At 35.4% G+C, this 13,301-nt stretch overlaps 1 protein-coding gene across 5 annotated transcripts in view; it reads left to right on the top strand.

The window, feature by feature from the left end:
- The window catches only part of LOC135685611 (DNA polymerase zeta catalytic subunit), a 48,133-nt gene that overhangs the window by 30,905 nt on the left and 3,927 nt on the right, over positions 1–13,301 (top strand). For 4 of the 5 annotated variants that reach the window (XM_065201594.2, XM_089112672.1, XM_089112673.1 and 1 more), the window contains 13 exons: positions 647–1,068; positions 1,343–1,603; positions 2,312–2,394; positions 3,571–3,732; positions 4,157–4,214; positions 4,870–4,949; positions 6,443–6,512; positions 7,067–7,174; positions 7,925–8,034; positions 8,659–8,773; positions 9,794–9,931; positions 11,372–11,562; positions 12,669–12,776. In XM_065201594.2, the coding sequence (XP_065057666.2) occupies positions 647–1,068; positions 1,343–1,603; positions 2,312–2,394; positions 3,571–3,732; positions 4,157–4,214; positions 4,870–4,949; positions 6,443–6,512; positions 7,067–7,174; positions 7,925–8,034; positions 8,659–8,773; positions 9,794–9,931; positions 11,372–11,562; positions 12,669–12,776 (1,906 nt within the window). Of the gene's footprint in view, positions 1–646; positions 1,069–1,342; positions 1,604–2,311; positions 2,395–3,570; positions 3,733–4,156; positions 4,215–4,869; positions 4,950–6,442; positions 6,513–7,066; positions 7,175–7,924; positions 8,035–8,658; positions 8,774–9,793; positions 9,932–11,371; positions 11,563–12,616; positions 12,777–13,301 lie in introns of those variants that run through there. The other variant, XM_065201595.2, reaches the window with a different exon arrangement.

Raw genomic sequence — 13,301 nt, 5'->3', positions numbered from 1 at the left:
TTAAACTAGTATTAAGTTTTTACATATCTTTCTTTATCTTTAAAAACGATTTGTTCCAACCATTCTGTTAAATCATTCTCGCTTTAACTTTATCTTACCCCGACATTTGTTGAAAAATCAGATCAATCACACTTTTTTGATTTGTCAAATGATACATTAATGGCAAAGTAAAATCCACAATTGTTTATTTGAATGTTTGACCTGATATCAAAGTTTTGAACAGTCTTTTTAATCCCTCCTATAAACGCCAGCAGACTAAGCTAAATTGAATCGATGACAACCGAATTATCATTTCCATTCTATTAATCTTCTTTCAACACAGTAAAGAATGGCTTTTTAGAAAGGGGGGGGGGGGAATGTTCCATTTGACTAATTAAGCAAACAATCAAAGTGTATAATACACTTGAATCTCTTTAGATCGGACCGTTAAGAGGGTTGAGAAAATGTTCTGACTTAGTTAAAGTCTGCCTTATCCGGAGAACGACTTTTGACTTGAATAAGGTAGGAAAATTAAATGGAAAATCGCAAGACAGTCCAACTTAGTGAAAGTTTGATTACTCTTTTGATATTTTGTCTACCTATGTCCATCTTTCTATATAATCAATTTTGTTGCGAAACATTTCAGGCCTGTTTTGTCTTTTTTTAGAGCGCAGTGTACCACCATCACCATGCTGTGATAAACAGAATACATTCATTGCTGACAAAGCCAACATTAGTACACATGGTCGTAGTTTGTCTATACTCAAGAAATCCGGAATCACAGATTACACTCAACGATCGTACGCTGACGAGAAATCCATGATCATTGCATTCCAGTCATTTGTTCGATTTCATGACCCGGATATGCTCATTGGCTACGAGATCCAAATGTTGTCTTGGGGCTACTTGATTGACAGAGCAAAAGAACTGGACATCCTGCTCTGTCCCCAATTATCAAGGATCCCTGGCGTCGAAGCAAGCACAAGTACTCATAAAGCTGGCGAAATAGATGAGCTGTACGGGCATACAAACGATGTGAAAATCAGTGGAAGAATTCTGTTGAATGTTTGGAGAATAATGCGCAGTGAAGTAAGTATCAGGTTTGTTTGTATTGCTATTCTTGTTTTTGTTGCTATAGCTGATAAACTTTTGTCTATTGATCACTTTGATTTTATATATTGTATGTATTGTCACTTGACAAAGTCTCAATAAGCTTCGATGTTTACATGCCTCTTTTTTTCCGCAGCAGTTATTGTTGAAACCGCTAATCAACGTCACATTTTGATTTTCATCCTTCAAAACTAATCTGTTGCAGCATTTGGATTACAGTCTTTCTAATACTCTTTCGAAATCTCTTTCCCAGGTAACACTGCGCGTATACTCTTTCGAGAGTGTAGCCTTCCATGTTCTTCACAGACGACTGCCAAAGTATTCTTTTCGTACTCTTTCATCGTGGTGGAGTCACCAAACATCTTTGCACCGGCGAAAAGTTGTCGAATATTACATCACTCGATGTCGAGCTAATGTTGAAATGCTCGTGAGAACAGACTTCATTAGTCGAACAAGTGAACTCGCAAGACTATTTGGAATTCTGTTTTACTCAGTCATTTCCCGTGGATCCCAGGTAAGGAAGATTTGCCACTGAATCCTATAAAGATATAACTCAGGATTTTGTCAGGTCAAATAGTTGTTTTTTGTTTGATGCATCCTATTATCGACCCCAAAGACATTTCCGCACCCTTTTCATTTGGTACCCAAGAAAAATGCACCTTTCTTTACCCTGACATCTGAGAACAAATGCATTCCTGTTTCCCTTGGCACCCCAGTGTTTCTCTTTCCCCATTCATAATCTTTACTACACTAGTGATGTGTTCTTATTTTAAAACTGCTTATTTTGAACGAACGAATTCATCTTTTCCATTTTTATCCATTTTTTTCTTGTTACTGGACGATGTTTCTTTTCTTCACAATCAAACTGCATTCACACACTCTCCCACATTTTCAAAGTTCTATTTTTTGCCAATTCCCGTGGACTGATTCACTTATTTTCCATCTAAATTTTCTGCAGCATTTCAATTGTATTGCTCACTGTGTTTAGCTATTATGAGTATTCGTTATGCTTTATGAGTGGTTAGCTATTCAAAGCACGTCAGTGTTTGCTGTTATCTTGTTTTCTATGCAAACTATTTCATTTTTCTTTTTTTTATATTCCATATACTGTTTTCCAAATTTGCTTCTTGTTTTTATTTCATAAACAGCAATCAAATTTAGGAATTACAAGTGTTCCGTTAGGCTTTATTTCCTAATCTACTACTCCATTTTTGTTTCACAGTTTCGCGTTGAAAGCATGATGCTCCGCATCGCAAAGCCAATGGGATTCATCCCGGTTTCACCCAGTGTTCGCCAGCGTGCGCAGTGAGTTATTTAACCTCCATTTGCTTTTGCTGTTTTTCTTGCTTTAAAAGTTTACTTGAGAATTAGTGTACAGCAGTGCATTTGTTTTTTGATATCAATGTCTTTTTAAAAAATCCTTGTTTACATAATTTTTCAAGTTCTTTATCCTGCCTGCAGCTACTCAAAACAATTTGAACTTGTCAATATATTCGATATTATGACATTAAAGCTTTCGAAAGGCCAGGCTTTGCCTATTCGGACTTGTACATAAAATAGGGTGGGAACTGTATGTATTGCGCTTCTGTTGCCCAGAAATTCTCTCTAAAAACAGTAAAAGTGACAAGAAAACTGTAGGCAGCTAAAAATGGAGTTGTATTTTGAGGAAACAATAGCAAGAATAAACCGCGACACGTGCAAAATACAATATTTCCATATTCATTTTATTTTGGTTGTTTTAAGGGACCCCCTTCATAGACCCAGACAAGCCTGCCTTAAAGACCCTTTGCTCCCCATGATCCTTTGCAAGCGCTTAAAAGATCAAAATGTAAACAAAAACAACTATCAGCCTTTACGTGCTAATACTTAAAATGTCAACATGACAACCAACTTCTCTCGTCCCCTCCTATTCACGATGACACTGAGGTCGTGGAAGGCACGGTTGTTTTGCATTGACAGAAAATATGTTCATTTTGACGTGAGCTGTTACAAAACAGACGAATTATGATAATGATTTGGATATCAGCTTTCGTTTTATCATACTGATTTGCGATCAATTATTTTATCATTAATTTACAAATTGTTTTATCTAACATCTAACATCTAACAGACTATCTACATAAAAATGAAAAAACCGGTCATGTGTAAACAGATTAAGTTAGTTTTCACCCTTGAACTTCATTAGTAATATTTTCACTAGGCAACCAACATTGATTGGGCAAAGCTTAACAGTCAGCCTATTTCGAGCCAAATAACAGTAATGATATTCCTAACTTACCTTTTTGATCTATGTTCTGACGTTTTATGCTCTGAAGTGTGGCAGAAGAGCTTTTAATTTCTATCTTGCCAAATCCCAACACGTTGTCGTGGCTAATAAACCTTGATCTTTCTCCACAAAGATCAATGTTGACAAATATTCTTTGAATGCTTATGCTTTTTCTTTGCCTGTATGACAAAATAAACATTTACCGTCTTTTCTAGAATGGCTGCCCCCGAAGTAATTCCTCTCGTGATGGAGCCCGAGTCTCGCTTCTACACTGACCCCGTTTTGGTTCTTGATTTCCAGTCTCTTTATCCATCTATCATAATTGCCTACAATTACTGTTTTTCCACATGCCTTGGACGCGTCTCTCAGTGGAGCGAGTATGTCATTTTCTGTCAGTAAACCTTCTTTTATCTTCATCATTCGGTTACAAGAGTTAACAACATTTTTCAATACCTGTCCCCAACAACATTCTTCCTTAAATGTCTTATGTTTTTTATCTTATGTCTTGTTGTCAAAAATATCATCTTGACCCTTTCTTTTTAGTAAAACAAATAGGTCCATCTTTTTGAATTTTTCCTCAAATGCTTCAAATAATGAATACCTCAAACAAACAAGAAAACTTACCTTTATTTCTGGCTAAAATTTTCATTTCCTTCAGTGTCTTTAAATTTTTTTTAGATCCTGCTTTCATTTTCGACGATTTGGTCCCATTTATTGTACAAGGAAATTTTCTTAAACGAGTTTAAATTATATTTTCAACTCTGATCTCTACTTTAAATAATTTTTTACTCGAATTTTTAGACCTGGAGCTTTCAAGTTTGGTGCAACATCTCTATCTTTACCAACTTCTGTACTGCAGGTAACTTTCATCATAATATAATTGATCTTATATTATTCCAGGGCCGAAGTTACGATTTGTCTTGAGGAGAGAGGGGTTATGCTCCCTTAAAAATAATAGAGAATCCTCTGTATCCACTGAAAAATCCTTTTTTTCCTATTTTTCTCAAGTGCTGTTGCTCTCGGTTGCTCCTACCGTACTGTTTTCATTGTATATCATTTGGGTGATTGATCTGCTTAATCGACATTTTCTCTTGCTCCATATTGTGAATGTTTCATGTTTTGGTGGAGTAACCTGTACTGCTAATACGTAATAATATACACACCAGCCTACTTCAGATTTACTTTTTTTCTCGAACATTCCTAGAAAATCCAATCTCGCCAATATCTCCAGCAAAATCACTTTCTTTGTAAGAGCTCCTCAGATTTTTTAATCCTTTTAAAAGCAATTGATCATTTGTCCTACGCAACTTAGAGATGTTAATTTCTTGTTGCGTTGGACCATTTTCTTCTTTTTTCTGCCAAAAGAAAGTATTGCACAAACTCATATAAAGTTGAGCAATTAAAAAATTTTAGAAAGTTGCTTTATCGAAATCGCATTTTTTTATCGGAACGTGTTTTAAAATTTCAAAATTGTCGAAATCATTCTTGCTAAAAAGCAATTTATCTTTTTTCAGCGAATCAAAGATGACATTCATGTATCTCCAAACGGTGTTGGCTTTGTCAAATCGAACATCAGGAAAGGAATCCTTCCGCGGTTTGTAATCGTTATGATCCCCATTATGATCTTTGATTATGAATTCACGATGCATAGATTCATTTCAAATAAAGATGATCAAACGATCAAAAGATTTTTCATACCAATCCTATCAGTCAGCGAAGAAGCTTTCTAATAGTAACCAAGATCCAAAACTTGTGTATGAAATTTCGCTTACTGAAAATAAATCTAAATTTTTTGTAGCATGAGGTAACTCTTATGGGTCATTCTATTGAGCAATCCCTATAAGACGGAAACTGCACCTGTTATTTCATTAGTCAAATGAATTTGGGCTCGTAAAGGTACTATTCACAAAATCCTGAAATGAATCTGAATAACTGCAGCATTCAGCGAATCAAAGATGACATCCTTGTCATTTGTTTGGTCTTTTACCTCCTACCTTCAATCTCATTGGCCTGCAACAATGATAAACTACCAGCTAACAGTGTAACATAATGAATTCCAATGCAACATATAAGGTCACGCCTCCTGTTTATGGGTTTAAGGAGTGGTGCCTTCTTAGATAATTGTTAGCCAAGCTATTGACAGCCAGTCTCTGCCACCTTCTCCAATAACGCCAGTACTTAATGGATAATAAACATTTTTTGCTACTAGGTAAGTTAGAAAGGTAGAGTTTCCAACGACTATCATTGAAAGGGTAAAAATATTTTTAGAAGCATCCATTGAAACCTCTTTTGGATGCGTGAAACTTCAATCCATACTTTTCTATCGGCAGTTTGGCACTTCTTTAGTCGGTAGCTACGTATACTATAAACCTAGGCACTTTGAAGTCTTGTCTCCAAACCCACCTTTGATAACATTTTATTGTTGGTGAACTGCTTATCCACAAAAATTGTTACATTTAGACCCGATAGAGAGAATGGTTAAAATAGCATCAATAGCCCATTTGGAGTTTATTATTAGTCGTCGTAGTCACCATGTAGTCCTGTAGTCTTGTTGTCATTGTCAGCTAACCACATTTCTCAAATACCGTAACTTCTCGAATTGGCCCCCCCCCTCTCGAAAAAGCTCCCCCTTCGAATAGGCCCCCATCCTAGAACTACAAATTGTCAATAAGCCCCCCCCCCTCGAATAAGCCCCCACTGCTACCGTAAATTCCCAAATTGGACCCCTCAATTTGATGATTATTTGCCATCTGAGGTTGCCTATGGCGTTTTATTGAATTACCACAACAAATTCATACTTTTGGTATTAATTAATTAAATGCTCATAAAGAAATTTCTACTAAAACAAATGAGGTCTTTTAATAATGTCTTCTTAATGTAAACAATGATTCTATAAGCCCCCCTCGTATAAGCCCCCCCTCGAATAAGCCCCCATCCAAAAATATCAAAAATAACTAAGCCTCCAGGGGGCTAATTCGAGGATTTACAGTACAATATAGTTGAGGTTATGTATTTCAGTTTTCTCAGAGAATTTCTCGTAGCACTCAAATTCTATATCTCATTTCAACAAATATAACACATTCGTAGGATGTTGGATGACATACTGAAGACAAGAATAATGGTGAAGAACTCGATGAAAAAGAATAAAAACAACAAGGTGGACAGATTTTATTTACGACTTTAATTTTTTCTCGTTTTTGTTATTGCCTTCTGTGTTTCTTTACTCTACTAAATGTTATTTCACAGCTATTTCATTTAAGTTTTATTTGAATATTTAAAAGTCTATCGTATATTCAAATTATTTCAATATAAGAGCAAATCATTTTACTTGTTTGTTTATTTATCTTTGTTATTGTTGATTGATTGATTGATTGGTTTATTCATTTTACTAATACATCTATTTTATCTATTTATTCATCCATTTTTTTACGTACGTATTATTTTATTCATTCTATTTATTTATATATTTATTTTATTCATTTCTGTATTTTATTCATTTCTTTATTTATTCATTATTCATTCAGACAAAATAGCAAAGAACATATCATACCTTATTATTGTTATAATCTCAATTAATCAAATACACCCATGTCACTGTTTCATTGAAATTTTTTTGCATTCTAAACCCAAAACTTCCTTGAAATACATTTTCACATAAAATACCAGAATGTACTGCGTTAATAATATTTTGCGATTAATGTATTTTCCAAGGCTCTGCACAGAATGCTGGATGCTCGACAGCTTGGTCTGAAGCTTATAGCAAACGTAACCTACGGATACACCTCTGCCAATTTCTCAGGGCGTATGCCGTGCGTGGAGGTATTTCAAGTTTCGTGGTATTTTTATTTTTTAGGTATTCCTCAAACTATTTCATTCAGGTATTATTTCGTAAGCAGGGCACTTGAGAAATACAGCATGCCTGTTGTTTCCAGGCTCATGTTGATCATTTTCCAATTTTTACAATAACGAGATTTAAGCTTCAACATTTTCTTAATATTCATTCATTACACATCCATATTATACTCAGTTATTTTTTAATATATTCACTATAAACTATTGTTATAGGTATTTATTTGTGGAAGCTTATTTAAGGTGCTATACGCTTAACAATCCTAAAGCCTTTTTTGCCTATGCCTTGACTCGTCTAGCTTTACCTTTCTGTTCTTTGAACATCTTATTCATGAATATTTTTGGAAAAGAATATATGATCACAGATAACAGACCCCTTTAATGCCGCTTTAATGCGTCTCTGAAAGTTTGATTTTGATTTTTACTGACTCTAGCTAGAATCGAAACGTCTTAATCAATAACCGATTATGTCTTACTAATTAAAGCTGATTGCAATGATTTTTTCTAAACATCAAGATGTTTCTTTTTTCGCCGTGCTGGCTGTTCTATTTTGATTTTTATGGAAAATTTTGCCAGATTTTCGAGTCTCCACAACTAAACTGAAAACTTACTTAATTTTCTCTTTTTTCAAACGAAATACAATAATAAATGATAACAGTATATAAGAATTAATTTCCATTGAATTATTTCCGAAATTAATTGAATATACATGTTAATTAGATCGCGGACAGTGTTGTTAGAAAAGGACGCGAAGCCCTTGAAACTGCAATCAATCTAATTAATTCAACAGAACGTTGGAACGCTCGTGTTGTTTATGGTGATACTGACAGGTCAGAACATTTGATTCATTTGTTCAAAAGCAACTTTTAACTTGGTTCATGGTAGAAAGTCTATGTCGATAAGATTCCACGTCAGCATTTGTTGTGGTCATATGAACATAATAAATTGTCAACTCTGAGCTTCGTGGTTTTCTGGCCAAGACAATTGTTGCACAGATTATCCATTTTAATTAGTAGGGAGGTTTTTTTTCCAGTTGCAAGATTTGTTGCTTGGATAAACTCCTGCAACCATTCATTTTTGCTGCCTAGAAAAAATTCAATACCACGATTTTTGACTATATTAACCATAAACATATTTTCCAACTAAGTGAATTTTTTCGTAACTACAGCAACCAATTTGCCAATCAATTATACTTAAGGCATATGTGAATATTTCGTGGCATATTTTAACATAATTTTTATTGGATTAAGAGATTTTATCCCTTAATCTGCATAAATTATGAAACAAGGCATGATAAAATTCAAGCGGTCAAAGATTTTTTTAAAGGTGATGTGATATTCATTCATTCGTTAAGTTTAGCAAAAGCAAAAAGTCAAATATTTTTTAATGCCACTCAAATAGTTTCCTAACACATTGCCTGTATTTTAAAATAGGTATTTGTCTTTTGTTTTTAGTGTCTTCGTACTCTTGAAAGGTGCTACAAAAAAAACGGCTTTTGATATTGGAAACGAGATCGTCAACGCTGTCACAAAAATGAACCCTCAACCAATGAAATTGAAATTTGAAAAAGTAAGAAATACCTTGCTTTGTTTAGCACTCTTTTTGTTCGTCGCCTTTTCTACAAGTTGATATTTTTGCTCAAAAATCAGTCAGCATTTCATCTCTAGAAGGGTACCGCATTTTTTTATTTCAAGATCCATGCCAATGTTTTGCAACAGGCCACGGAACCTTCAATGTTAATTAAAGTATATATTCCAGATCGTATGACTCTCTAATCAATTTAAAACCTTTTTGCTGGCTGATGACACGTTAAAATGAAAGAATAAGAGTGTATACGAACACCCCACCCCCTCCATTTCTGCAACATAATCTTAATGAGTTGAGAAGCATTACATTTAAAAGGATGAAACTGAATAAATCAAATCGAAAGCCCAAACGATTAAAGTTTTCAGTGTTTAGCTATAAATAAAGGCTTTCAAAGTTTTCCTTTCACCTAAGCTTTAAATGTTTCCTGGGCGTTTCGTTCCGTCGTATTAACGAGACGACGAATTGAACAAAATGCTGTTTCGAATTAAAAATAATGTATTTTTGTTTCCTTTGCTTATGGCTGATTTCCATGAGGCGCGTTTTGCAGCGAAATCGCGGCGAAATCGCTTATGAAGGTATCAAGGCATGCGCAGTTTTTATTTTTGATTTCGCAGCGAATTCGCAAGAGTTCTACTTTTTCGCGGCGAAATATTTCGCAGCACCTAATAACCAGTCAAAGCAACGTAAATTTGCTTGATTTGTAAGAAAACAATCTTGGAACATTCGCCATGCGTGCAGTTCTGAAAAAAGCTTTAAATTTGGGTTTTGGTGGAAATCAATATAATATTTCGCAGCGAATTCGCAGCCTCTTGGAAATGAAAAGACAATTTCGATGCGAATTTGCAGTGAATTCGATACAAAATTCGCCTCGTGGAAATCAGCCTTTATCTAGCATCTTGTTTCGAAACAAGTACGCTCTCTCAGATTTTGTGATTTAAGATATGCGTTGTTTAAAGGATTCCAGCTTTCATTGTCTTAAACTCAGAGTAACTGTCTTTGCAGGTTTATATGCCTTGTATACTTCAAACGAAGAAACGTTATGTTGGATATATGTACGAAACATTGGATCAGAAGGAGCCTGTCTTTGATGCAAAGGGTATCGAGACGGTCCGTAGAGACTCTTGTGCTGCTGTTTCTAAGGTGAGTTGTTGCTTTCATGTAGTCCCGGATGAGGCCTGAAAGAAGGCTCAACGAAGACAATGGTCACTTTTTCATTGTCATTATAAATTGGAAGGGAGGTTCTGCTATCGGGCAGCATTTACTGGAAAACCCAGAATTTGCAAAAATCTATAACGTCAACATCATTCCATACTACAGGCCCGATCATCGTTTCATTTAGCAGTTTTGAGATATATCTACATAAACATGAAAAAACCGCTTTCGTGTAGAGAGAAGGAGTTCGTTTTCACGTAAGCACTCTATTGGTAACATTTTTAATAGGCAAGCGGCACGGTTTGGGCAACCTCAACAGTCATGTGCTCGCGTTTCTGATTGCCCTATTTCGATCCACAACTAGATAGTGACGTTTTATGTTCTGACGTTTTATACTCTGAAGAGTGTCAGACGAAAGGTTTTAGTATGACTCAGATGTTTGCTTTTATTAAAGACATCACACAAAGATTGTGTGGAACTTGGAAGGAAGATGTTTGGCTAGGTGTTGGGGCGTGTGAATAGAAATACACCAAACACATTCCATTTCATTTATTGCTCCATACAAACACACCGAACTCTTCGACAGCTCATGAGCCCCCATAGCCTTTTAAAAGGAGCCATCCCTCTAAATCGAACTTGAAATGTCTATGAATATACTTGATTTCGTCTCGTACAATTTCAGGTAATAATATTTCTAATATAATCCACCTTCATCCTACGTACAAATTCAAAATCATCGTGAAATGTTCATATTTATTAACACATCTTTATTGGATTTTGTAACATTGAATAAAATACTAAACATACAGTAATTTCTTATTTAACAATTTCGTATTCAAATCTTTTCTGTTTCTGAATATGCAATTCTTCTTCCATTAGTTGGTTGATATTACCAAATTTATTTTCATTTAATCGGCAGATTGAATTTTTCAGTAATAATTTTTGAAGCCAGTACTGATTGTAACTGCAACAAGACTTTTTACGTTTCAGTTATTTTATTTAAAGTTATAGATGACCATTTTTTTCTTTTTTTATACCGTATTTTTATTTTCATTTCCTATTCTTATATTTATGTGTATATATGTTAATGCCCTTGGGGTAGACACAGCCTTTTGCTCCCCGGGGGTTTTCGTCCCAGTATTATTGTAAAGTAGTTCTTGTTAGTAGTGTAGACAATAATATGTATTGTAACTTTTTATTGGATTATATTAAAAATAAAAAAAGGAATAGATGATGCCAAGTATTGTTCTTCTTTTCGTACTTTGAGGAGTGTGAGCCTAGGAAATTATTTTAGTTAAGAGTAAAAATGGTTCTGTTTATGAAATTTTTAAAAGTTTCTGGAGTTGTTTACTGCGGTATTTAGACTGTGCGAGCATGGCTGAAAAGCACATTCTATGAGGACTGAATGAGTCTTTTATTGATCCTTAGATTCTTGAAAGATCGCTGAAAACGCTTTTCGAAACAAAGGATCTGAGTCTTGTGAAAAAGTATACCGAGCGACAATTCACTAAAATCATGGAGGGAAGAGTGTCGATTCAGGATCTGACGTTTGCCAAAGAGTATCGTGGAATGAAGAACTACAAACCAGGGGCTTGTGTCCCAGCTTTAGCTATAGCAAGGTAAGGGGCAGGCAACCATGAGGAGAAGGGGGTAGGGTAGCCTCGCGGAGAAGGGGCAGGGTAACCCCGAGGAGAAGGGGCAGGGCAACCAAGAGGAGAAGGGGCAGGGTAACCTCGAAGAGAAGGGGTAGGGCAACCCCGAGGAGAAGGGGCAGAGCAACCTCGAGGAGAAGGGGCAGGGCAACCAAGAGGAGAAGGGGCTGGGCAACCCCGAGGAAAAGGGGCAGGTCAACCCCTAGGGGAGAGTAGCATTAACTCTTTCCGTGTAGAGATATCTGCCCTATTTAGTGTTGATACCTAGAATTTTCGGATTTGTGGATCTCTCAAAATACTCAGTGTGGTATATTGAAATCACACGATATCCGTGATTTGCTTGCAGACTGCCAAATAGGCTTTGAATTGCTATATTTGCATTGACTGTTTATTTGCATTGGCAAGATTCCAAATCACGGTTCATTCGTGCAACACACTCTCAGATTTTGGGCCAAACCATTTGCTCCTGGTCCTCAGCATGCCCTTTCAATAATTTCCGAAGTATATTATAAAGCCAGACAATGAATCGTCTAATCCTGGCGTTTCTAAGACCATACTTTTTGGGAGTTATTGAGAATGCTATGTTGTCTTGCTTCAACCCACCCCACCCCCCCCACCACCCCCCCCCCCAACCAACATGTCATGTGTAACTCAATTTTCTGCCTGTTACATGTGCTGCATTGTCTCTTTAACTTTTATAAGCGATCTTGGATGCATACAAATTTATGTTTTCTACAATTATTTCAGAAACTTCCTTTCGTTACCTGTGTTATATCGTATTATATATATTTTCATTTAGATAGAGTGAGTCTCTTTGCATCCAGGATTTCAAGAAAGAAACTTTTTGTGATATTATCAGAGCGTTACTGTGATATTACCAGAAAAAAATAACAATTTTCATTGAGATATTGATTCGAATAAACATATTTTAAACCAAGGGTTATTTTCTACCTTCCTGGATTTTTCGAACTTGTATACTTCTCCGAAATTGTATCTGTGAATATCTTTTATTCCTTGGTAGTTCTATAATTACAACTTGGGTGCTATAATTACATGGATATTCTTCACTGCAGGCGATTGGTGGCTCATGATAAACGTGCAGAGCCTCGTACTGGTTATAGAGTACCTTACGTCATTGTTTATGGCACTCCTGGGCTGCCTCTTATTCAGCTTGTAAAAAGGTATGTCTCAAAATGCAAAAATGTATTTAATGGACAAAAACAGATGCAGAGTATCAATTGATTTATAAATGCCACATAGAAGTGATTTTAAATTTTATTCAAGTCAGGACCAACGCTGAAATCCTTGCATATTGCCTTTAGAATACAATGTAGCTAAATTTGTATCTTTTATTTGGATTTTCTAAGTCTTTATGGGTTTTCACTGTAACTTACAAGCACTGAATTATCTTGAAAGTTTATTTTTGCATACTTGTCGTTTCTTACGATTAGCATTTCATCCATTTTGGTCGATTGTATTATCGTCCTTCAAAAATCCAGAGACCTGAGCACGTTAATCAGTTTGAAAAATGTGTTCAGCTAAAAAAAATCGCAGAACTCGAAAGAATTAGTTTGTTTTAAAAAATGATTTGTTTTTATAAAGATAATGTTTTATGGTAACCAAATTATTTCCAAAGATACAGTTGCTATAACTCTGCTTGATAAACTAATCGATATTTATAACGATGGTTTCAGTGAATAATGTTT

The sequence above is a fragment of the Rhopilema esculentum genome, chromosome 15, assembly GCF_057945365.1.
Source record: "Rhopilema esculentum isolate cy_ngs chromosome 15, ASM5794536v1, whole genome shotgun sequence".
Classification (NCBI taxonomy): Eukaryota; Metazoa; Cnidaria; class Scyphozoa; order Rhizostomeae; family Rhizostomatidae; genus Rhopilema; species Rhopilema esculentum.
The sequence above is the reverse complement of the archived record's forward strand: the minus strand, read 5'-3'. Positions and strand labels throughout refer to the sequence as shown.